This window comes from Conger conger, chromosome 8 (assembly GCF_963514075.1).
Source record: "Conger conger chromosome 8, fConCon1.1, whole genome shotgun sequence".
Lineage (NCBI taxonomy): Eukaryota > Metazoa > Chordata > Actinopteri > Anguilliformes > Congridae > Conger > Conger conger.
In genome coordinates, this window is record NC_083767.1 from 26,935,611 (window position 1) to 26,960,831 (window position 25,221).

The 25,221-nt window shown below is 40.8% G+C and overlaps 1 protein-coding gene across 1 annotated transcript; it reads left to right on the forward strand.

Moving 5' to 3' along the window:
• The first annotated feature begins 1,874 nt into the window (after positions 1-1,874).
• gar1 (GAR1 homolog, ribonucleoprotein) lies at positions 1,875-24,581 on the forward strand. The gene is made up of 7 exons (XM_061253128.1): positions 1,875-2,024; positions 6,126-6,311; positions 6,611-6,765; positions 11,021-11,080; positions 11,528-11,654; positions 14,536-14,649; positions 24,107-24,581. The coding sequence occupies exons 2-7, from the start codon at positions 6,146-6,148 to the stop codon at positions 24,115-24,117; spliced, it is 633 nt and encodes a 210-aa protein (XP_061109112.1). The 5' UTR covers positions 1,875-2,024; positions 6,126-6,145; the 3' UTR covers positions 24,118-24,581.
• The last annotated feature ends 640 nt before the right edge of the window (positions 24,582-25,221 follow it).

Genomic DNA, 25,221 nt, shown 5'->3' on the forward strand with positions numbered 1-25,221 from the left:
AGGAAAAAAAATAATTTTGAGGGAAAAAAAATAATTTATTCCATTTTTGAATAAGGCTGTAACATAACAAAATGTGGGAAAAGTGAAGCGCTGTGAATACTTTCCGGATGCACTGTACATTGTGGAAAATGGTACTCCACAAGTATCATGATTAATGATGTATTTGCAAATATAGATACAAATATTGGAGTGTCAATGTATGCTGATGATGCAATGTGGAAAAGAGGAAGAAATTTAGAGTTTATAGTGAAGAAGGTGCAAGAAGCTATTAGTAAAGTTGAAGAGGGGTTGAAGTGGGGTTTTAAATTTTCAGTAGAGAAAACAAAATCACTATTCTTTACATGGAAGAAGATGGGGAAACAATTAAACCTGAGATTATATAGGAAAGAGTTAGAAAGGTTTTTAGGTTTATGGTTTGATGAGAGACTAACGTGGGCAATCCACATACAAAAGATAATTGACAAATGTAAAAAGGTATTGAATGTGATGAGGTGTTCAGTAGGAAATGAATGGGGTGCAGAAAGAACAGCAATGGCAGCTATATATAAAAGTTTAATCAGATCTGTTTTTAATTATGGGTGTGTAGTATATGGATCTGCAGCAGACAATTTGCTAAAAAAATTTGAGGTAATACAATATCAGGCATTAAGATTATGTTGTGGTGCAATTAAAACAACTCCAGTAGCAGCATTGCAAGTGAAGATGGGAGAAGCACCACTGAATTTGAGAAGAACACAACTATTTAAATTATTGGATAGATTTACAAGGTCATATCAGTCAGCATCCAACTCAAAGTACACTAGAGCCTTGTTGGGAAAAAGAAAAAAGAAAGATCAAGAGCTTTGGGTGGGTCATTGATAAAAAAAACAAGAGAAATAGAGATTAGGGAGAAGAAGATAAGGCCTTTTCCAGCAGTTATAGATATAGAATTTGTTTTATAATATATAGAATTCAAAGGATGGGGTTAATTGTTTGTTTTTTATGGGTACCAGCACATGTGGGAGTAGAAGGCAATGAGGTTGCTGATAAATATGCGAAAAAAGCAACAAATAGAGGGAATATAGAAATGAGGGTAAACTTTAGTAAGGCAGAAATGAAGAGTTTAAAAATGAAATGAGGAAAAGATGGCAAAATCAATGGGATAATGAAAGGACAGGACGACATTTTTATAAAATCCAAAAAAGAGTTGGAAAGATGAGAAAGGCAGGAAGGAGTAGAAGAGAGGAGACTGTAATATCAAGATTGAGGTTTGGACATACTGGCCTAAACAATACACTAAGGTTAATGAAAAAACACAAAAGTGGGAGATATGATTTCTGCTCTCAAGAAGAAACCGTAGAGCATATAATGATAACTTGTCCAAAGTACAACTTGAACAGAGAAAAATGGATTGAAGAGTTGAGAGATAAGGGAGTAGAATGGGATTTGGCACAAGTGTTGCAGGGAGATTCAGGTTTTTTTTATTATGAGGAAAGAGAATCCTGATCCACACTCCTTTCCAGTGGGTGGCGGTAATGCACCAAGAAGTTCTATACAACCACCATAAAACCTGAAGAAGAAGAAGAAGAAGAAGAAGAAGAAGAAGAAGAAGAAGAAGAAGAAGAAGAAGAAGAAGAAGAAGAAGAAGAAGAAGAAGAAGAAGAAGAAGAAGAAGAAGAAGAAGAAGAAGAAGAAGAAGAAGAAGAAGAAGAAGAAGAAGAAGAAGAAGAAGAAGAAGAAGAAGAAGAAGAAGAAGAAGAAGAAGAAGAAGAAGAAGAAGAAGAAGAAGAAGAAGAAGAAGAAGAAGAAGAAGAAGAAGAAGAAGAAGAAGAAGAAGAAAAAAGAAAAAAAAAAAAAAGGGTCGTGGCTATGGCGGTGACTTTCCGGTCAAATCTCTATGGTATTTTAACTTGCGACAGTTTTACGGTAAATACAATTTACGGCAAAGAGGTCCGCGTGTGTGGATCATATGGCGGTCTGACCGTACGGTGGATTGGTCTGTTGCTGGTGAAGACGTTGAACTCAGCATATTTATCACAGGAAAGGTACAATTCGACTGCATTTATTTTTTTACAACAAGGAAAGCGAGTTGCACGAGCATAGAAATTAGTTTTAAAACACCCGTCTTGTTGTATTGCTGGCTAATTTGCGCAAGCTTATTTACCTCTTCACACTTGTACTTGTGTTTAATCTGCACTTCGTTGTACGTCGCTCTGGATAAGAATTAGCTCAAGGCTAAATGCCTTGTAATGTAATATTTAGCCAACTACATACATTTTTTTGCAAATAGGTAATATTCGATAGATCAACATGGTAGCTTGGGTTAATTCTATGTTTTTTCATTGCGTTTGATAATTAATAGTAAATATGTATTTACTGAGTTAAGTGTTGTGCTTAAGGTGTTTGCTTGCTGGGGATTTTAATTAGCTAAATAGCTAGGTAGCTGATTATATATAAATATTATTATTTTTAAACAAACTAGCGATTGATAGCTGGCGAGGGATCTCGAATTAACTGCAATTCCAGTGCTGTGTCGCATAGTGGCTGGGAATGTGTTTCAACTTCTAACCTAACGTTACCCAGCTAACTACCAAGCTAACTCGTGGGCTGCATAAGTTACACGTGCAACTGTGATGTAGTCCGAAGTTAATTGTCTTTATCCCATTCAAAGTAACTTTAAAGGTTCAGTTCAACCTATCCAGAAAATTCGTCACAGCTAAAAAATATAGGTTTCACGACTGAGCCTTTTGTTGGGTTTTTCGGACGAGAAAAAAAAATTCGGACGGCGTGGTGTGTAAGCCCACGACACATATGGTGACTAGTGTTGGGCAGTACGTTAACCGAATCTAAATTGAACTGGGTGTACTGGATCATCACTAAATGATTGGTCCGTATGCGTGCGCGTCAGCGGTTAAGGCTGGTATTCCAATCAGAGACTGGCTACGGAGGCTACGGCGTAGTTAAAATCAAACGTCCAGTTAAAAGCGAATTGTGACCCTTTTGGCGTTCCAAAATATGTCAGTGGACCGTGTATTTTACAGCGTTATCGTGCCAACATTTCCCGCCGTTTTGAGTTCACTAGAACCGCGTATTTTACGGCGTTTCATGCTGACAACTCCGCTTTACTGTCACTAAAACGCGACCCTCTATACAGTCTCATGAGCTCAGCCTATTTATTTTCTCGTATGCTGAAATTGCTTCTCTGAATCAATGGCTATCTGCTGCAATTAGCTACACGTTTGTGTGATGTGCTTTCACCACTTTGTTTAGGTAATGCAGTATTAAATTAGGCGATGTAAAAGCTAGGCGTGTTGTCATTAGCACGTCTGTAGGGTTTTCCATTGTTAATTTGAAGCTAATTTTATAGAACAGCAGTTAAGCCTCTGTGGTTGGTTCCCTTTAACGAATAGCTTGTTTTATTGAATGAGATCATCCGTAGACGTGTGGAATTTACTGGCGGCAAATTAGACGGCGATCTTTTATTAAATATTTATTTAACAACAATAATGAAGAACAACAGGTGCTTGCGCTGGAACCAGCCTTACCTTGTTAAAAATATTATAAGGTCTATTAAAAGTCTTGAAGACGGAAAAAGATGTGTAATTTGCAAGGTGCCGGTTAGCCAATTTATATTTGTACTATGGCACATAGGAAGGTGTACATGATTGGATTGTCTGGTTGAATGCTTATGTACTTAGCCAAACAATCTGGCAGAACAGTATCCTGATTTAAATTTGTACAATAAAAAAATTAGATAACCCTTACCCTGCTTTGCTCCAGGGGAGGATTGTCTCCTGCTTAGTGTAATCAACTGTACGTCGCTCTAGATAACGTCGTCTGCCAAATGCCATTAAGGTAATGTAGATATCTAGCTACAAGTCACACAAAAACAATTTAACATTAAGTTAGCTTTCTGAAATTTTGACGGTTGGTCTCATCTGCGCGTGGAGTGAAATCTTCGGTCGTGCGTGCCCGTGGACAAAGTAAATGTAGCTGTACTACTTAAAATGTCTGATGTAATTTCTGCATTCTCTCCACCACATATTTATGAGGTTCCCTGAAGATAAAATGCTTAAATTGATTTATTAGTCCCAATGCCATTTGGCTGCCATCTTTAAAACTGACGTTCAGAATGACAATATGTTATGATAAAATTTGATTGGGAAGTAGAACGTCAAACAATGCGTTTCAGACATGTCACATCCATAACGCAGGCATCTCCTTGTAAAAAATTAAGACAAAAATATACATTAAAAAAATTGCTATTTATGTTCAGCCAAGCCTCCTGCATTACATGGATATCACACGTTCTGCATTAGACTTTAGAGTTTAGAGTTTTTATAAAGTGTATAGTCTCCAGAGAATACCAGCCTTTTTATTCGTCACATTTGTTCTGGCTTAATATTTAAAAAATAATAATAATTTGGGCCCCTCAGCCAAGTGGGCGCTATGATAATATGCATTAACAAGACAAATGTTTGGGATTTGTATCCAAATTTCCCACAGTCATAGCGAAGGTATTGGACGCTAAAACTGTTCCTCTCAATTGGAACCCTGTTCAGCTGCTTCATCGTAAGTCGGTGTTGACACGATGCAAGTCTGTACTGACACTTCATATTATGGAATGTTCTGTGAGCTGCGATTTGCTCTTGTAAATGATGTTGATGGCTGGTGTCGTTTGCCAACACTATTGTGAAAATGTTTTTTGTTCATGGGTGAACAGATGTTGCCTTCTACCCTACCTGTACATTCTTCCTCCTAGTCTTAATTTATCTAACTGTATCAATAATCCTTCTTTCCACAACATATTGTCGTGTCTAGGAAACGACAGAGTCCAAATCTCCAATTTGTCGAAAAACATCTTCACGGGGGAAAAGACACCACGGCAGCAAGCTGTTCAGGAAAGTCAGACTTTATTTAGCACAAGTGCAGCTGGACCAAAAACATGAACCTGGACTGCCATTTTTTCACCCATTTTATACACCGTTAAAACATAATTCTGGCCAATCACCCACACTGTTCTTATCTTAACTCCTCCTAAACCATCAGTTGACTTGGCAGCGCTACCTTCTCAGTTCTGAAACCATCGTGGCGAATCGCCCTATTGATTTCCAAAACAAAAAAGGATTTTATTACATACATCTTGCTTTGTAGGCTGTATTTTTAACAAAATGGAATCATTAACATAGGAATCATGTAAAACACGGTGCTATTCACTATATAGTGTTTTCCAGAACTTTCTACGCCCTATAGATCGTTTTTGGTACTTTTTGCTGCATAATAATCATTTTTGGTACTTTCCACTTCATATTAATTATTTTACTCAACTTTAGATTACACATGGGTCACTTATGCACTTCTAACACAAACTTATCAGCAGTAAATCATTGACAATATACAGACATACTAAACATTTGATTAATATTATCTTCTAATATTCTTTTCTAATATACAGACATACTAAACATTTGATTAATAATTCTCTTCTAAGTGAGTAAATGTACGTTGCATTCTTTGCTCGCATTTCAACAGTTTTCACTGGTTTCTTGCGTTTTCATAAGCTCAGCTATAATTAATGTTCTAGGTTCATTTGATTTGATAACAAGCAGCGTACATGTGATATATTGATTATAAGTCACTTGCATATAGATACACTTCTGGCATAAATCATCGAGAGTCCCGGAGAAACCAGCTGTATAGGCATATCTCGCTTTGCCCGTGTCCTTGACAATCTGCGCAGTTTGAGACGCCCTCCCCCCGCCAGCCGGTTACATATGGGTCACTGTGTAATTCTAGCACAATTTAGCAGTTAATCAGTTTGAAACTATACAGGGTACATATGGATATATTGATACACTTTTAGCATACATCGTCAAGAGTTTTGGAGGACCCAGCCTGCTCATCAAGGTGGAGTCTGATTTTGACTTGTGATTGTTTATCATGCTTTAAGGAGGGAGATCTTTTGTTCTGTGAATATTCCCCTACACCCTCAGCAGGTTATCTGGCAGTTCTGTAGAAAGTGCAAGAACTTGATGTCATTGGTTAGGTTCTTTTTTGCATTAGCTTTGTACCACTATTTAGTGAATTGCATTAATCTATTGCATACATATGCAAAACAAATTAAGTTGTAATCTCCCTCTCTCTAGTGACTGGATAAAGATTGGTGATGTCATTCCGGGGAGGTGGTGGTCGAGGCGGCAGGAGCTGGGGATTTAACAGGGGCGGTGGAAGAGGCGGGTTTGGTGGTCGTGGAGGTGGTGGTGGATTCCGAGGTGGCAGCCGTGGTGGCTTTAACAAACAGCAGGATTATGGTCCCCCAGAATATGTTGTCGGTAAGTGATTTTCTTTCTGATTAAGAAAAGCAAAATTGCCTTGTTTGTGTATTAATTGATATAGTTGTTCCAGCTGGCAATGTAATGAAGTGTGTCCAATTACACTGGATATTCACTTGCCTGTTGTTTCCACACAGGTATGCAGATGGCTGTGCCCATGCAGTCTGAAAAGATGTTGCACTTAAATTAGTCATTTGTACCAAGAAACTTGGATCCATTTAAATACACTCTTTATAAATTAAGTGGTCTTCAATGGATTGCTCTCTGGGGTGACTCTCATTCTCTTATCCTCTTTGCAGCTCTTGGGGAGTTTATGCATCCCTGTGAAGATGACATTGTGTGCAAATGCATTACAGAGGAATGCAAAGTGCCATATTTCAATGCACCAGTGTACCTGGAGAACAAAGAGCAGATTGGCAAAGTGGATGAAATCTTTGGCCAGCTTCGAGATTTTGTATCCTTTCTGTATAATTTCTGAACCAAGATCGACTGCTTATATTTCATTCTCAAATATTTAATAATTTTTGGGGGTTAGACAAGGATAGGGGTATCAGAAAAGGGGGGGGGGGGGGGGGGGGGAATCAGGAGGGAGGACTAAGGTAGAGTTTGAAAAGGTGTGTTTTGACTCTGTCGAAATAGGGGGAGGGATTCTGCTGTCCTGACAGTGGTAGGCAAGTCATTCCACCACTGAGGAACCAGAACGGAAAACAGCCGTGAACGTGCAGCTCGACCGTCAGGTGCACGTAGAGAGGGAACCATAAGGCGTCCAGAGCTGGCAGACCGGAGTGGTCTAGCTGGGGAGTAGGGAGTGATCAAGGATTGTATGTAAGGTGGGGCAGTCCCCTTAGCAGCCTGAAATGCCAACACTAGGGCCTTGAATCGGATGCGTGCGGCAATAGGAAGCCAGTGGAGGCCAATGAGAAGCGGGGTGACATGAGCCGACCTGGGCTGACTGGTGATCAGGCAGGCTGCAGCATTCTGGACCAGCTGGAGGGGCTTGATGGCGCACGCTGGTAGACCGGCTAGGAGGGAGTTGCAGTAATCCAGGCGGGAAATGACGAGCGCCTGGACTAGGAGCTGGGTGGCTTTCTCCGTCAGGAGATGACGGATGCGGCGTATATTATACAGAAAGAACCTGCAGGTTCTGGCAGTGGAGGATGCTTGTGGAGCCAGGGTGAGGCAGTTATCAAGAGTCACCCCAAGATTCTTTGCCGTACAGGAGGAGGAAACTACAAAGTCCTCAACACTGAGTGAGATGTCGATTGTCAGAGAAGACTTAGCAGAGATGTAGAGAAGCTCAGTTTTGGCAAGGTTGACATTCAGGTGGTGGGAAGTCATCCACGCAGAGATATCAGCCAAGCAGGCAGAGATCTGTGTGGTGACTTGGGTGTCGGGGGGGAAGGAAATAAAGAGTTGGGTGTCATCAGCGTAAGAATGATAAGAAAAGCCATGGGAAAGATAACAGAACCAAGAGACATGGTGTATAGCGAGAAGAGGAGAGGACCAAGAACTGAGCCCTGCGGGACTCCAGTTTGTAGGGGGTGAGGGTCAGAGACCGAGCCCATCCAAGTCACCTGGTAGGAGCGACCAGACGGGTAGGAGGAAAACCGAGCGAGTGCCGACCCTGTGACACCCATCCCAGACAGCGATGAGAGCTGAATCTCATGGTTGACTGTATCGAAGGTGGCCGACAGGTCGAGGAAGATGAGGACAGAGGAGAGAGATTTGGCTTTAGTAGAGTGGAGTGCCTCAGTGACCGCGAGCAGGGCAGTCTCAGTGGAGTGGCCAGTCTTGAAGCCAGACTGGTTGGGGTCATGGAGATTGTTCTGGAGAAGATAAGTGGACAGTTGGGAGCAGACTGCCCGTTCCAGAGTTTTAGCGAGAAAGGGAAGAAGAGAGACAGGCCTGTAGTTGTTCAGGGCAGAGGGGTCAATCGTAGGTTTTTTTGAGCAGGGGAGTGACTCTGGCCCTCTTCAGGGAAGAGGGCATGGTGCTGGAAGAGAGGGAGGTGTTGATTAGCGAGGAGACAAAAGGGAGAATGTCATCGGATATAGATTGTAGGAGGGGAGAGGGGATGGGGTCAAGAGGACAGGTGGTCGGGCGGTGGGATGTAAGGAGTTTCAATGTGTCGGCATCAGAGAGGGGAGAAAAGGAGGCTAGGGAGTTGGGGAAGGTAGGAGAGTCAGCAGGGGGAGAGGGTTGTGAGAAGGAATTGCGAATGGCATCAACCTTCTTTTCAAAGAAGGAGACAAAGTCATCAGGTGTGAGTGATGAGGGGGGTGGGGGGGGGGGCAGAAGAGAGGAGAAGGTTGAAAACAGTTTGTGGGGACCTGGGGAGAGGAGAGAGGACAGAAATGGGAAGGAAACGCATGGAGGGAACTAGGGAGGACAAGAGGAATAAAAGCTGCCGCTGGTGCGCTGCACAACTGCTTAAATAACACTGACGCTGAATACAGAAAATGCTACCAACCCACTGCAGAACACTAATGCACACTGAAGTGAGTTCTGGTGTGCCAGTAATTATACCCTAAGCAGGGTGCAAACTGTTGGCTCCTCCTACAACAAAAGCGGTGGTCTGCCAGCCAGTAAAAACAATAGCCTAACTCAATAGCCTAGCTCACCTGAGAGAAACAAACAGCACGTTATCCTCCTAAATTAACCTTAAACCTATGTGTTTACAGTTTTGTGCTTAAGTCTATTTTCCATTTTGTTGTCTGTATTCCGAGGCAAAAATTGCGCCCATAACAAAGAAAATGGAAACAAAACATAACCATGATTCAAATGTGTATTTTGGTACTGTTGGTTACATCCCGAAATGGACTTCTCAGATCTTTCATGATGGTGAATGCTTGAATAAAAAGGGGCACTGCTGTAAGAGCCTGCAAGTACGTCAGACCGCTGTTGATTAGTGCGCTAACCTATGCCACTTTTAGCAGTAAAATCCATTTGTAATAAAATGGGGGAATTTTTTATTTTATTAAATTTTTTATATATGGTCAATATTCGGACTAAAAACAAAGGAATTTAATGAGTAATTCCACTATTCCATGCATATTTTAGATGGCATTTACTTGAATTTGCTAATATAATGTGATAGGGTGTGGCTTTCAGAATGGTACTGTCGTTTAAAACCAGGTAGCAAGAAAAATTGCTTTCCATGAAGCCATGTCAACAAAAACATATTAAATCATATGGGCTATTGTGGGCTATTTATCTAATTATTGCAAGTTTTTACTCTTATGGGAAGTACTGTGGGGGGGGGGGGGTATGCTTCTTTAAAGGAGCGTAAAAAATGCAACTGCATTATTCTATGAACGTTAAATTTATAATGGAGAAAAATGTATATGGCCTATATTTTTAGCTGATTTTAGATTCTGTTTGCTGTCATTTAGGATGAGAAACATGGTGGCGATGGTGACTGTGGAATTGTAAGCGAACGTTTAGTTTGACCGGTCTCTTCAAATATTCGCAAATTCACGTTGGCCATTTCACCTAATGGTGGAACACTTTACGGCTAACCAACTGAACTCCAGCTGACTTCCCCTTGGAGGATCGATACTTAAAGGAGAATCTCACAAGTAACTATCTTAACGTTACTTTCCAATACAAATTTACGTGAAGTGTCAAAGTAGCCTAGTTAACAAAGACATTGTTTGAATAATAAACATGATTATGCTGAGCAAAAGCTTATTTGTAGCTGCTTAGCAAGCTCCCTAAAATGACGTTATATTATCTTGCTCTGGGTAATGTTAATTTCCAACCAGGAATCGCATTGTCACTAAAATGACCCAAATCATTCAAATTATATATATAAGCATTATATGACTTGGCTATGATATTAAGAATGGCCAATATTAAGCTTTGAAACATAGGAATATAGTCTTACATTTTCTCACACTCAGGCACATCCAGCGTTGGCAGTAAATATCCAACCGTTCTGTCTGAAAAGGACCGAATTGACATAAACCTTTCTGTTAATAGGCTGTTAGTAAATCTAAGTTTTACCAGGAACCAGTAAGATGACCGTTGTCACAGGAAGAAGCAGATCCGATGTTCGTCATTAGAAAACAGGAAAGTTTATTACAATCAGGAAAATGTTCCAAAGAGCAATGGTGTTTGGGATGTTTTAAAGGATTACATTGGCATATATTCAAATATGTCTACAAATCCAAGTGTAACCTCTGATTGGTGGTAAGGAATTGCGCCTATCCCGAGCACCTCGGATTGGGCCATTCAAATCCTTAATGGTTGTGAGGCCTTGCCCCGCTCCCCCCTGGAGTCCAGTGGAAAATCCCCAGAGGGGGAACCTTGAAACTGATAGCGGTCATTATCATATGTGAAGTGGTCCAATACACAAATTTGTCTCCCAACAAGGCCAAATGGGCGCTGTCATCAGCTGGTTTCAAAATGATGTATCGGTCGACCACTAGTTTATTACATTACATTACATTACATTATTGGCATTTGGCAGATGCTCTTATCCAGAGCGACGTACCTTTGATTAGACTAAGCAGGAGACAATCCCCCCCCTCGAGCAATGCAGGGTTAAGGGCTGTGCGGATCTTATTGTGGCTACGCCGGGAATCGAACCGCCGACCTTGTGGGTCCCAGTCATGTACCTAACCACTACGCTACAGGCTGCTAAAAGCTATTTGTTTGTCCTCTGTTGGGTTTTCCATAAAGTGTCAGCCCCCTTAACCAACCAATAGTATTTTTCTGTAAAACTCTCAGAAAATATGAAGGCCTCTTCATTCAAGAAACTTCAAAAGGTAGGTTTGCAATACTTCAGGCCTCATCTCGTCCAGGGCAGTAGTAGGGGAAGCTTTTCTCTCGTTCACTATTTGCAGAACTAGCAGTGGGTTCAAAAGGCATAGAGTGCTTTGCAATGGAGATTTCCCAGAGGCAGGAAAAATAAACCAAGATAAAGACTTTGGTCAGTGTGAGGAAATGGAGGAGATTGTGTTTAAATTTTGGATACAAATATTAAAAAATTAAGCATGCTTAATGCTTTGGCACATCTCCTTCATGAATTTAATGAAGTCATAGCAATTATTTGGGGAATTATGCTGAGTAATAAGACTAATGGTGGTTCTATGATTCTGATGTTGCTTTCTGTAATACATTTGTAATGGGTCTCGGTCCTCTTACATTCACTGTGTGGAGGTAACTTGTGCTCCTTTGCCAACATTGTTTCTCTCTGTACTTCCATTCCACAGTTCTACATTGACCCCATGAAGCTTCTCCCCCTACAAAGGTTCCTACCACGCCCGCCTGGGGAGAAAGGCCCACCCAGGGGAAGCAGAGGAGGTGGCCGAGGAGGTAGCCGAGGAGGTGGTCGTGGAGGTAAATGAGCTGACATCTTTGGTGCAACATGGGTTGAGGCTTTGAACTGAATATTTTGGTAGCGAGCAGTTATAAATTCAATGCTTTCACGCATTAAATGGGTGTAAGAAGTTCAGTGGTCACAGTCTAACAAATATTCTCTGCAGCTGCTATTCTATTCAGCAAGTAGTAGTTGCACAATGTATTTATATTGTTTATTGTTGCAATATGAATATTGTAACATTATATTGTATATTATCATAACGTATCATTTGAATATAAAATGATAGTCATATCTAAAAACATACGGCCAGGGCCTGTGAAAGTTTTAGCAATTACTGATCACGCAAATTGTATGCTAGAGAATACCATGCCAATTTGATTTAAGTTTTTTTTTAACCATTCATCCAATGTGTGTCTGCCAACACGTAAATTAATGTTACAGCACCACAATCTATTCACTGTGTGTATTTGTTAAATTGGGGGAGGATCGGTTCATGAACAATTGAAAACGGTGGAGCCGTTTGTATGTATGTTTTCAGTTATGATGCCTATTAGCGCAGATGTGGAAATGGATCCCCTCTCACTTTTTATTAATAATAAAAACACATAACATATCGGTGATGAAACTGCTCTCCCATGAAATCAGAAGCAATGGTAACTTCTATGAATCGGCGCCAATTATTTCCTCCATTGAGTGGTTTTCATTTTAATTGGCTTGTATAACAACAGAGTATTGAGCATTGCATTGTGGTTTTGTTGTCGACTTGTTGTTTTCAGATTGCCATGGCAGTGAACCAGTTGCCACTACATATCGTTTTAATTGTTTTGATTCTATTAGCTATTGGGAATACTGTGGAAACAAATAAGCTGCCAAATAAATAATACTGCTTCAGGGAATAAACTCTGTCTCTTCACTCACTTAGCACAGTGAAATGAATCAACATTTTATTTGTTACCTCAGAATTTGGCTTGGCATCACCCCGTTCTGAACCAGGAGTTTCTAGCTAAGTCAGTTGAAACTTCCCTGAAACTGTCCCCACTAGGAAGCAAAGTCTGGAAAGGTATCAAGAAGATGGGTATATATACACTCAGTGAGCACTTTATTCAGTATTTATTAGACTTATTTTTTAGACTTCTACTGCTGTAGCCTATCCACTTAGTTATGATGCTTTGTGTGATCAGAGATGCTCTTCTGTATACCACTGTTATAATGTGTGGTTATTTGTGTAACTGTCACCTTCCTGTCAGCTTTGACCAGTCTGGCCATTCTCCTCTGATGTCTCATTAACAATGCAATTCTGGGATTTATTTATTTTTTTATTTATTTTTTTTGCACCATTCTTTGCAAACACTAGACACTAATGTGTGGAAATGTCAGAACAGCAGTTTCTGAGATACTCAAACCACCCTGTCTGCCACTAACAAACATTCCATGGTGAAAGCCAGGTCAAAGTAGGTGTACTAAAGTAAAAAATAATAAAGTGCTCGGTAAGTGACGCTGATTTAGAGGTTAAGTTCATCTGGGACTTTAATTTCTTTAATTTTGTGGCAATTAATGGGAAGTAATTAATTGGCTGGTACTGCTACATGTTGGGTCGACAGAACACTGGACTTTCCATGGGCCAATAGGATGCTTGGATACATAGCCAGGAGTATTGAGTATAAATCCCTTATACAATACTGTTAGAGACCACATTTAGAGTACTGTGTGCAGGCACTGGAAAAGGTTTAGAGCAGGGAAACTAGATTGATTCCATGTATGAAAAATAAGAGTTATGAGGATAGCCTTAATACCCAGTTGCTTAATATCGCTAAGCTTAGTAAAAGCGGACATGATGGGGATTTGAGGCTATAGGGCAGGGGTGTCAAACTGAATCCCCAGGGGGCCGCAGTGTCTGCGGGTTTTCGTGGTTTCCTTTCAATCAGCTGCCAATTAAGTACAATTAAGGCCTTGAGAACAAGGCGTGTGGATAACCAATCAATGACTTGAATGAACCCAAAACACCCCAAAAACCAGCAGACACTACGGCCCTCCAGGACTGGAGTTTTGACACCTGTGCTATAGGGGATTGAAGGGATCGAGGGCAACGGCAGTTGGCAGAAACCGAACACTGATCACTGCCAATAATAACTTCAAACCCTTGCTACATCCTGCAGTACTTACCAACTAAGGAGGATTATTTGGAAGACGTATCCACAACCGTGATTTTGATACGGCTGGTTAGATAGATCCTTGTTGCGTAGTTGCCATCCTGGACCCCTTGGTTGTGGGTACTTCCAATTAATCTTCCTATTGTTGCAGAAGAAGTTGGTAAGTATTGCTGGATGTAACAAGGGTTCAAAGTTCAAAGCCACCCATAAACCAGTGTCTGCATTCAAGAGTGGAGTTTGAATGCCCATTACCTTCTGGAGGAAACAGGCTGGAGATTGAAGCCAAACGTGTCTAGTGATGTCTGTGAAGGGCGCGTTTGCCCTTAGAAGTTTTGCCCCATATTTAGAAAAAATCACCGTCAATTAACAAGCATTGAGTGTTCCTTTAAGGAGATTCTCTTTTTGCCAAAAGATGCAATGATACCTATGGTTATTCAATAAATTTGCTAATAGATACAGCCACAGTAATGTTCAGGGTTTACTTTTGTGGCGCATTGAAATGGTACATAACTCATCAGTTTTCAAATTGCCGTCACAATATCTAACATGTTTAATCACACATTTGCCCATATGCTGCAGCCTCGGTTTATGTTCTGACAGGACTGCAAAATTTAAAAAAAGAATAATTATTATTATTATTTTTTTTTTCTTCCCCCTATTCCATGATTGTAGGGGTACATTTCACTTTACACAATGTTGAGATTATGAAGATCAAAAGCTCAGCTCACCTTGTGCTCTTTGTCTGGAGGTGGTTTCCGTGGTGGTAGAGGGAGCGGTTTTGGAGGTGGGCGAGGTGGATTTGGAAGTGGCCGAGGAGGAGGATTCCGTGGAGGAAGAGGTGGAGCTGGTCGTGGTTTCAGAGGTATGTTGTCAAGCTCTTGTCGGATATCGGAACTTAACATACAACCCTATTATGGAAACAATAGTTAATCTTCTGTACAAAGGGCTGTTCTCATCCAAAGGAAGAGCCTGTGTAGCATTGCACCATTATTAATTGTGGAATAAATACACTGGACTACACAGCACGCTCGGTCACTCGCTCTGATCTGAGATTAAAGTACAACAAGGGGATGTGTATCCCTTAACCAGCAAATCTTTTTTTTCCACATTTGTGTTTGCAGCTGTTGCCCTGTTAATTCAAAAATGCGCTTGAATTAATAACTTGCTTAAGTTGCTTAATCCTTTCTCACATATTTCTAAAATAATGGCCTGGTGCAACAAGTTTTTTTCTTTTCTTTTTCTGCTTGTTCTAGAATTCGACTGTTAGCTCTTGGTATGAGTCCTGATAATTATTGTAATTGATGTTTTAATAATACTAGTAATATATGCATACTACTATGATTAATAACAATATCAATAATAATAATTAGATAAGTCGCCAAACTGCCTCCATATCAGCCAATACTGGCCACCTTCATCCTACACCATATAATCACATCATGTTGCAATGTGTGCTTAGCAACTGCTGTTCATATAAAAAAAAGAAAAAAAACTAACTTCAATTTCTTCTGGATTGACTGTCCGACTATTTAATTCATACCTAGCTAAATATACAGCGGATACAACACTAGATGGCTCTGTGTGTAGCGGGTACAAGGCAATTGTCTGTTAGTAGTAGGGCTGCAACTAACGACTATTTTGATCGTGAAATAATCTATTGATTATTGAAACAAATAATTATTCGATTATGAATCTCAATGGCTGTTATTTAGCTTGAGGGTATTTTAGGCATGTGCTAACTAACAATAAAGACAATAAAGATGAATACAACTTCATGAACATTCCTGCTGATACAAAAGATAATAAATAAAATAAAATTCCAATATCTTTTTTTTTTCTGTGAACAGGATCACTGTAAATAATAGGTTATACCACAGCTTGGTTAAATACTTGTTTCTGATTGGCTGGAGGGGTGTGCATTATTTCCCAGTAAATGCCTGGGAATAATCCACGGCTATGAAGTAACTGCAGTGAAAGTGGCCTTATCACTGTTCAAAATGAATACGCAAGCTCATTCAATGCTATTGAAGATTCCATTCACAACTGAACATGATGCAGCAATTCCGTTTGGTTTCAACAAATTAATATGATGTGGTCTTGTCATAGTTTCCATATTACGTTGGCTACGTTAAAATGACGGACAGTGTCGCTAACATTGATGTTAACATCAGCTAAATTAACATGGTCACTGCATGGTTAACATCAGCTAAACTCTAGTTAGTGACATGGGGTTAAGTTGTTGCAGTGTAAGTGGAAAGTGTGTATAGTTGCATAGCTACGTTTCTTTCAAAGTATTGGGCATCGTTTTAAAACCACATTATTTTAATGATCTATCCCGACTGCAGATAGTGATCGCTAAACAAGTTGCTAATTAATTCCATTTAGTTAGCAAGGGTCTAGTTATATTCTGCGGATGTGCACATATAAAACTGTAATACTCAAAATAATAAAATAGAATTATGTGCAGAATTATTTATTTGGTGAGTAGCCGTGGTAAGCGGAGTAAAACACTCCAGTTCAAAGGAAACAAACCACTTCACCAAGGTGTCGCCATCGTGCCTTTGTTCAATTCACGGCAGTAAGCGGTAATGCCTACAAGTTGGAGTATTCCGAGTCAGCCTTTATTTATGAATGGTAAATGGTTGGCATTTATATAGCGCCTTTATCCGAAGCGCTGTACAATTGATGCTTCTCATTCACCCATTCATTCATACACGCACTCACGCACCGACGGCGATTGGCTGCCATGCAAGGCGGTCAGGTGCATTTGGGGGTTGGGTGTCTTGCTCAGGGACACTTCGACACTGCCCCCTCCGACTGCCAGATGACTGCTCTTACTGCCTGAGCCATGTCGTCCCCACATTTATATGTAGATACTGCATAGTTTGCCGGTAGTTTGAATTTGTGCGTCAACGAATCAACACAATCAGCCATAAGTGAACTAACGGTCAGATTTAAAACACACAGATGTTTGAGAACTATAGTACTGTAGAATTCAATTCCCTGCCGTGTTTGCATTCTTAATCCTCTGAAATGGCCGCAGATTACTTGCTAAACAGCGCAACGTTAAGTGCAGCAAGATTTGTCCAATGATCTATTGCTTTGTTTATTTTTATCTAGATACAACATGGTGGAAAGCTATGTTCAGTTTGCCGGTAGTTTGAATTAGCGTGTCAACTAATAAACACAGATCTTCTGTGAACCTTAAATGACATAACGTTACAATAAGCCATAAGTCAACCAATGATAACCGATAATTCTAATAATGTAGCATTCAATTCCCTGTGGTATTTTTAACCCCCCTGAAATATTACAAACTAAACTACTGTAGCTTGTCAATTGCTTGTTTTGAATGCAATAATACTGCAATAATACGTTTATTTTCAATTGAACTTACCATTTCAGCTTCAGAAAGATTATTGCCTATTGGTTAGCAATTTTTTTGTAATTGTTCACAAATCAGTTTAACAGTTTAACTGTTCACACCCCTAATAATATTGTTTATCTAGATTTCCAAAAAGCATTTGATAAGGTACCGCATGACAAACTCATTGTCAAAATGAGGAGGGAATTATAGGAGCCATTTTGTACTTTTCTTTTTTTAAGTACTACCATGACTACCAGGAGGGGGTTCAAAGGGCCCCTTTTTATTAGAGCCCTTATAATGGCTGGGAATTTTTTTTCTTGTCATATATTGCTGGTATCTGTCATCTGAAGAAGGAATGCAACCAACTAGTAGTACCCTAAAAACCACATAGCAACGTCCATGCAACAGCCCACTAACACCCTAGCAATCACGAGCATCACCCTAGCAAACATCTCGTAACACCTTAGTAATCATTAAATTAAGAATGACTAATTAGCACTCCAAATTATTAGCCCTACTACTGCTACTACTACTAAACTACTGCAATCCTGGTTAGTCTTAGACTGTTGTTATCTCTGATAATTAACATACTGCAATCACTTACACTTGTGCTATCATTACTACCATCTAGCTTTCAGCTATCCCTCAATTAGTTGGTCTGATTGCGAAGCGACACACTACTGTTATCCCAAAGTATTATCCTTAAGTTTTATTTTTTTATTATTCCACCCCCATTTTTTTGTCCACTATGTCCATCTCCCACAGTTTGAGATATCGACACCAAACCAACTGGAAAACGTCCAAATGGTTTGCAGGTTTTCGATGTTCCCATTCATTTCCCAGATATTGAAGGTAGGAATAGGAATGAATAGGAATGAATGGTGGAATGTTCAGTTTCTAGAGTGGTTGACAGTTGGTATAAGAACTTTTTTTAACTCCTCACTCAATTTGTTACACTACGTACACATTATACCCCAAAATATTTTGGTATGCCTTTATATTTTTTTAATTGTAAGTATTTGTTTCAAAACAGCTTTCCACACACTCAAACTCATAATGGCCTGTTCTACCGTTCAGCCAGTCTGCTATTGATATGCAAATATCTGTGCCTCACCTTGTGATGTCACAATACTGTCTGCCCTCTCGCAGAGTTTATAGAGTTTGTAACTGACTCTACACATGAAGATATTCATGTTCATAGTATTCCGATGACGTCACTTGAATAGCTGGCCGCCATATTGTACGGATACTAATCGCTCACTAACACAAAACTGCCTGCCACTATGTGGTGTAGAATTATAAACATGTAAAATGATCAATTTTTCAGTTCACTTTTTTCTTCAAAAATGGTCAACGTGTATCATTTATTGTTGTCATAACATCAAGAGTAGGCAGTTGCGTTTTTTTTGTAGAATCCCAGTGGTGAGAGAGAATGAGAGAGATGATATACGAGGGGTTTAAGCCAAGCCAGGTGGAAGTTATGGCTAGCTAGAATAAACCAACAGTCTGATAGTGAACTGAGGACACTTCCAATTCCTCCCACCTCCTCTCCCTTTCAGTCGTCCCAATGTTCTTTATCATACAGTACAGCTCTTGCGATTCCAAGTTGATATTGTATGGAATATCAATCGAGGATGATCACCGGTTGAATTTAAACTGGTGATCATACTGATAGCCTAACATTTGCTAACATAACATGGCCTACTGCTTTGATTCAAATATCGGAGTCTTCTGTCATCTTCTGTAGAATAGGGACAAATACCAAACTGAGTGTTTATGCAAGTAGGTGATATAAAACAAATCGTTTTCATCATACATTTCAGTTATTGCAATTAGCTGACTTAATATTGTATTGGGGGCAGCCAGTGTCTGAAATACCGTTAGCCATGCTGATGGCAACATTAGCTAACTTTTCTGATGCATGTAATGTTATGAATTGGAGCATATGATTTATCTACGACCATCTGTAGAATAGGATTCAACTGCTTAAGTGTAATTGATGTTAATATTTACATTGCAAATAATGCATGTTTTTATTTAGATGCATAGCCTAACTATATGGCTTTGCTTTTATGTCGTAAACTGACCGTTATCCCACACCTGAATGAAGATTTGGGAGGTGATGGAGGAGGCCCAGAGGGGGTGTCCTCAATCTGCCACCAGAACCCTCTTGAATAAACCGTGATGTGCGGTTTGATCACTTAATTGAAGGTATAATCTAGCCAGATCAAATTTATTAATGCCAGTGTTGGCAATTAACGTTAATATTAGTATCTTGTTTGTAAAGTAGGGTAACATTAGTAAGCTAGTTACTTGTCGTTAGTTGGCTGGTTAATGTTAGCAGAAAGAGATCCTTAGCACACTGGTAATCTTGATTTATCTGTCATTTGGCTAAACCGCTCTGTGGCTACAATAAATTTGTAAGATTAATCAGCCACCTCAGCTACATTTATATCTTCCCTAGCCAAACCGGAGTGGCATTTGTAAAGTTTTATGTTCATGTTGTATGAATCTAATACATTGATAAGATATAGTCTCTGTGATCTAAAGTGTCTTTATATTTGACTGTTGGTATTGCTTGTTCTGGTTGTCATTTGTGATATTTTGTTTGCATGTCTTGACGGAGGTTAGTATTTTAGCCCAGTTGTGCACTGTGTATCCGTGCAATATGGCCGCCGTTCGTTTTGAGTGACGTCATCGAATACTATGAATACCGCTATGAAACCAATTGCCTTGCATTATGCAATAAGTCTTCATCTCGTGCCACTGATTTTTAGGAATACATAGCAGCCACCTAGCAACTGTCTAGTAATACCCTAGCAGCTTATATACTTATATATAACACCTTAGTATAATTATTAAATTGAGAATTACTCATTCGCACTCCTAATTATTAGCCCTATTACTGCTCCTACTCCTACTAAAATACTGCAATCCTGGTTACTCTTAGACTGTTGCTACCACTATGATAATTAACACTACTACTACAATCACTATTACACTTGTGCTATCATTACTACTGCCAATATGTGGTGCGTAGTGGTTAAGGTAAATGACTGGGACACGGTGGTCGGTGGTTCTAATCCCGGTGTAGCCACAATAAGATCCGCACAGCCGTTGGGCCCTTGAGCAAGGTCCTTAACCCTGCATTGCTCCAGGGGAGGATTGTCTCCTGCTTAGTCTAATCAACTGTACGTCGCTCTGGATAAGAGCGTCTGCCAAATGCCTGTAATGTAATGTAATGTAATATAGCTTTTATTTCCACAGTTTCTTCAGGAACTGTACTTTTAGTTCTTTATTCTGTCTTTATTCTCTTCAGTTATTTGGCCCTGAACCACTTGAACATACTTTCACCTGGAAAATTTGTTCAAACTTTTAACTGTTTAGATTGCTTAGGAAATGTGCCGTTTCTTTTTGTATTGATATCTTATAATTCTTCAGTTATTTAACTTAATTCAGTTTCATGCTTTTGAAATGAATGGTGTAATTCAGTTCAGTTGCCAGTGGTGACAGTTGGAATTAGAATTTGTATTCATCCATTTTTACACCTTAGCCACACCTTAGCAAACACCACACAACACCCTAGCAGCCACCTAGCAATACCTTTAGCAACCACCTTGTAGATATTTAAGGTTTTCCAGGGAAATAAGTCCTAGAAATAACATTAAAACTAACAGCCTTTTCTACAGTTCAGCCAATCTGTTGTTGATATGCGAATAAGCTGTGGGTGCAATGGAACCTTGTCAATACTGTCTGCCTTCTAGCAGAGTTCATGTTGAGTTCATAACTAACTTTACACATGAAGTGCCTTATATACTGCCATGAAACCTGTTGCCTTGCATTATTTTTGAATTATTTTATTTTTGCATTATTATTGAATTAAACTGAGCTTACCATTTAATCTTTAGATCAAATAAACTGTACAACTCAGTTTTAGTTGAGTTTAAAACGTTCACACCCTGAATAGAGTTCATTGCTGACTTTTTACATGAAGTGGTTCATATGGCAATATATACCAATTGCCTTGCATTATGCAATAACTCATCTCATGCATTACATTACATTAATCTTATCCAGAGCGTCTGACAAAGTTGATTAGACTAAGCAAGGGACAATCCTCCCCTGGAGCAATGCAGGGTTAAGGGCCTTGCTCAAGGGCCCAACAACTGTGCGGATCTTGTTGTGGCTACACCGGGGATCGAACCACCGACCTTCCGGGTCCCAGTCATGTACCTTAACCACTACGCTACATCTCATAAGTATAAAAGACTTCAGACTTTTATATGCTTCATTTACTTGCATTAAACCGATTGCCTTGCATGATGCAGTAACACCTCACCTCTCTAATTGGCTGTTACAAATGCCTAGCAACCCCCTAGCCAACCACCTATGAAAGACCAGCCACACCATAGTATATTAGCAGTAGTAGCAATAGTCCACCAATTTGCCGCAATCACACACGTTTTCTTTCGGGAATTCATCCATTTTCACTCGCTCATCCGGAGTAGGGACTATCTGAGCAGCTTCCGCCAGGGATATAGGTGCAGAGTCTCCGAGTCTTCGGGCTCTGCCTCTTCAACAGAGGACGTGTTGTTCGGGTTCAGAAGCTCCTCGAAGTGGCTCCTCTGCTGCTTCAGGGGACCCCCCGGGCCAGCCAAGTCTGAAAGGCCTCCTTCTTCAGTTTGACGGCCTCTCTCACCGCTGGTGTCCACCAGCGGTTTCTTGGGTTGCCGGCCCGACAGGCACCGATGACCTTCTGGCCATAGCTCCTGCTTGCCGCCTCTGCAATGGAGGCTTTGAACATGGCCCACTCGGACTCCATGTCCCCAGCCTCCCCTGGGATATGCGAGAAGTTCCTCCGGAGGTGGGAGTTGAAGACCTCGCAGACGGGGGCCTCCGCAAGACGTTCCCAGTTCACCCTCACTACATGTTTTGGTTTACCGGGTCTGTCCGGCAGCCTCACCGGCCACTTGATCCAACTCACCACCAGGTGGTGATCAGTTGACAGCTCTGCTACTCTCTTCACCCGAGTGTCCAAGACATACGGCCGCAGGTCTGATGATACGACCACAAAGTTGATCATCGATCTTTGGCCTAAGGTGATCTGGTACACTTATGAGCTACCCTATGCTCGAACATGGCGTTCATTATGGACAATCCATGACCAGCACAGAAGTCCAATAACAAGACACCGCCCGGGTTAAGATCGGGCAGGCCATTCCTCCCAATCACCCCCTTCCAGGTTTCTCCGTCGTTGCCCACGTGAGCATTGGAAGTCGCCCAGCAGAACTATGGAGTCACTGGGCGGCATCCTGGAAAGAAGGCCGGATACTGGTGCATAAGCACAAACGACAGTCAGAGCTTTCCCCCCAGCGACACATAGTCGCAATGAGGCGACCCTCTCCTTCCCCGGGTGAAACTCCAACACAGTGGCACTCAGCCAGTGGCTTGTGAGTATCCCCAAACCCGCCCGCCGCCTCTCACCCTGAGCAACTCCAGAAAAGAACAGAGTCCAGCCCCTCTCCAGGAGTTTGGTTCTGGAACCTGTGCTGTGCGTGGAGGTGAGCCCAACTATATGTAGTTGGTACCGCTCCGCCTCCCGCACTAGCTCCAGTTCCTTCCCCACCAGAGAGGTGATGTTCCACATCCCCAGAACCAGTCTGCGACGCCGAGGATCAGAATGCCGGATCCCCGCCTTTGCCCACTGCCCATTGGGCAAAGCACCCGACTCCGATGCCGACCCCTGCAGGTGGTGAGCCCACAGGGGGCGACCCCACGTTACCAATTTGGGCTGTGCCCGGCCGGGCCCCATGGGATAAGACCCAGCCACCTCGCCGACGAGCTCCCCTCCCGGGTCAGGCTCCAGAAGGGGGCCCCGGTTTCCCTTTTCCGGGCGAGGTAGTTCGGTATTTGTGTGGCCGTGTCATGGAGTCTTTGAATTGCTCTTAATCTGGCCCCTTCCCCGGGACCAATTTGCCTTGAGAGACCCTACCGGGGGCTAATGCCCCCGACAACATAGCTCCCAGGTTCACCGGGACACACAAACTCCTCGACCTCGTTAAGCCGACAATTCCTTGGAGAGGTCTTTCGGAAATGCTAGTTTGAAATATGTAAGACTTTGGTTGTTCCATTGAATCATTAATCATTATTAATCATAAATAAAAAAAGCACACTTTGACACATGTTGGAAAATACGTTTCATGTCAATAAGTTCTTTTTTAGATTGGTGTATTTAGCAGATGATTAGAGGATGACCCTGGATCCCCTACACTGGACTGAGCCCACAATATCCTGAAGTCCTAGCAAAGCCCCTCTTCGCAAATATGGATTTGCGCTCGTAAACATCATCTGGGGAGACACATAGCACATTTTGATATCTTGACGTGCATTATCTTTTGAGTAAAGATTTATCAGTGTAAGGGAATTCATTTATCAATGGCTCTGTATTTACCCATCACCAGGCAATGTGGAATTGCTTGCATTCATTTGTGTATTTTTGCTAGATGACTCCCATCAAGATGTGCAGATTTATCTACAAATAGGTTTTTGTTCATGAGTGTTCTCCAGCCAGCCTGATTCATCCTTTTGCCCGTGCCCACAATACTCTGATCAGTCGCAGCATGTTTGTGCTCACTTCAATGAGCTTGCCTTTTTGCATGCGAATGAACCCATTAGTATTTGAGAAGCTGACAAAAACGCTGGAAGGCCACGCATAAAGATTTTCAACACAACCTATGCTCTCAAACACTAATGGGACAGTACACACTAGATATGAGAGATGAGAATATTTGTTGAATATATTTCACAAATGAAATTATTATTTGTATTGAATGATTTGAGATGCTAACCCCATGCCATTGGGATCTAGTTGAAGGTTGTAGCCACAGCCAACTCATTGTGTATGTGTCTGATGCTGGTGGAACCTAACAATTTGTGTGTTTCTCTGATGCAGGCGGAAGGTGAGGAGTCTGGTTGCAGGAGTCATTGGGTATTCTTTGCCTGAATCATGTCTTTCAAGAGATGAGACTGAAGAATCCACTTGGGGGCTGGACCCGTCATGATAAATGAATCCTTTCCCATTTAATACCTTCACCAAATATATTTTATTTTTATATTTACCTTAAACATCTAAGGTTTGGAAAGGGACACCTTATCACTACCCCCCCCCCCCCCCCCAAGCACTGGCTCTGTCACCAGCAATAATGTAATATTAAATGCTTGCATTTTTGTCTCATGATTATTGGATTTTTAGGAGTTATTGGATTACATTATTCTGCTTAGTCTCAGAACTACAGTAAACTGGGTTATATTTTACACTTTTAAACTGTTTTTAAAAAAGAAAAGTTTAATGACATTTAAAATGAACGTTATGAAGCTATGTAGGATTTCGTTTTCAAATACAAACTGGACAAAATCTATGATTATCATTTGTGTCAAGTGTTTAGTTTCTTGAGTATTTAGACCCTGACCTTTTTTGGACTGCAGACTGCAGATTTCTATTGACAATATTTTTGCCGATCGGCTGGGGGGTTTGGGTTTGGGGGGTGGGGCGGTGGTTCACACCCAGAATATTCTTTATGCCCGTCAATCTATTGTTTTGTTTTGTATGCGATTTTAAGCTTTAATTTAACTCCAACCTTATGATATTCTGAGACACACAGCATATATATTTTGTTTGGCATGCACATAGGCTAAAAACATTGCAACTCATCAATATCGACTTAGTGGGAAGAGTGATGTTTAAAATACTTGTGTATAAACTGAAAAATTTACTGATTTCTTGCGAACAAAACATGCATATGACGATTACAACCATGTATAAAACCGTGCTAGAAATTGCATTGCTTCATGCATTTATGTCTAACGTTGGCTCTGTACCATAGCTTGTTTGAAGCACATGGCTGTGTCTTTACAAAACTAAGTGAAATTCCAAACCCATGACATGTTGTACAGTCTATGATCTCTTCACACTAATTTAATGAGTAAGTTCGCTGAAGCCATTCTGATGTTCCGGTGTTTAATGCAAGACTCATCTTTGCTAAGTATTGATTTATCCACAGCGTACGG

Excerpts from the sequence above, each read along its gene's own strand:
- gar1 (XM_061253128.1), top strand. The coding sequence starts at position 6,146 with ATGTCATTCCGGGGAGGTGGTGGTCGAGGCGGCAGGAGCTGGGGATTT. Across the intron at positions 6,312-6,610 it reads TCCCCCAGAATATGTTGTCG|CTCTTGGGGAGTTTATGCAT; the intron begins GTAAGTGATTTT and ends TCCTCTTTGCAG. Across the intron at positions 11,081-11,527 it reads CATTCAAGAAACTTCAAAAG|TTCTACATTGACCCCATGAA; the intron begins GTAGGTTTGCAA and ends TCCATTCCACAG.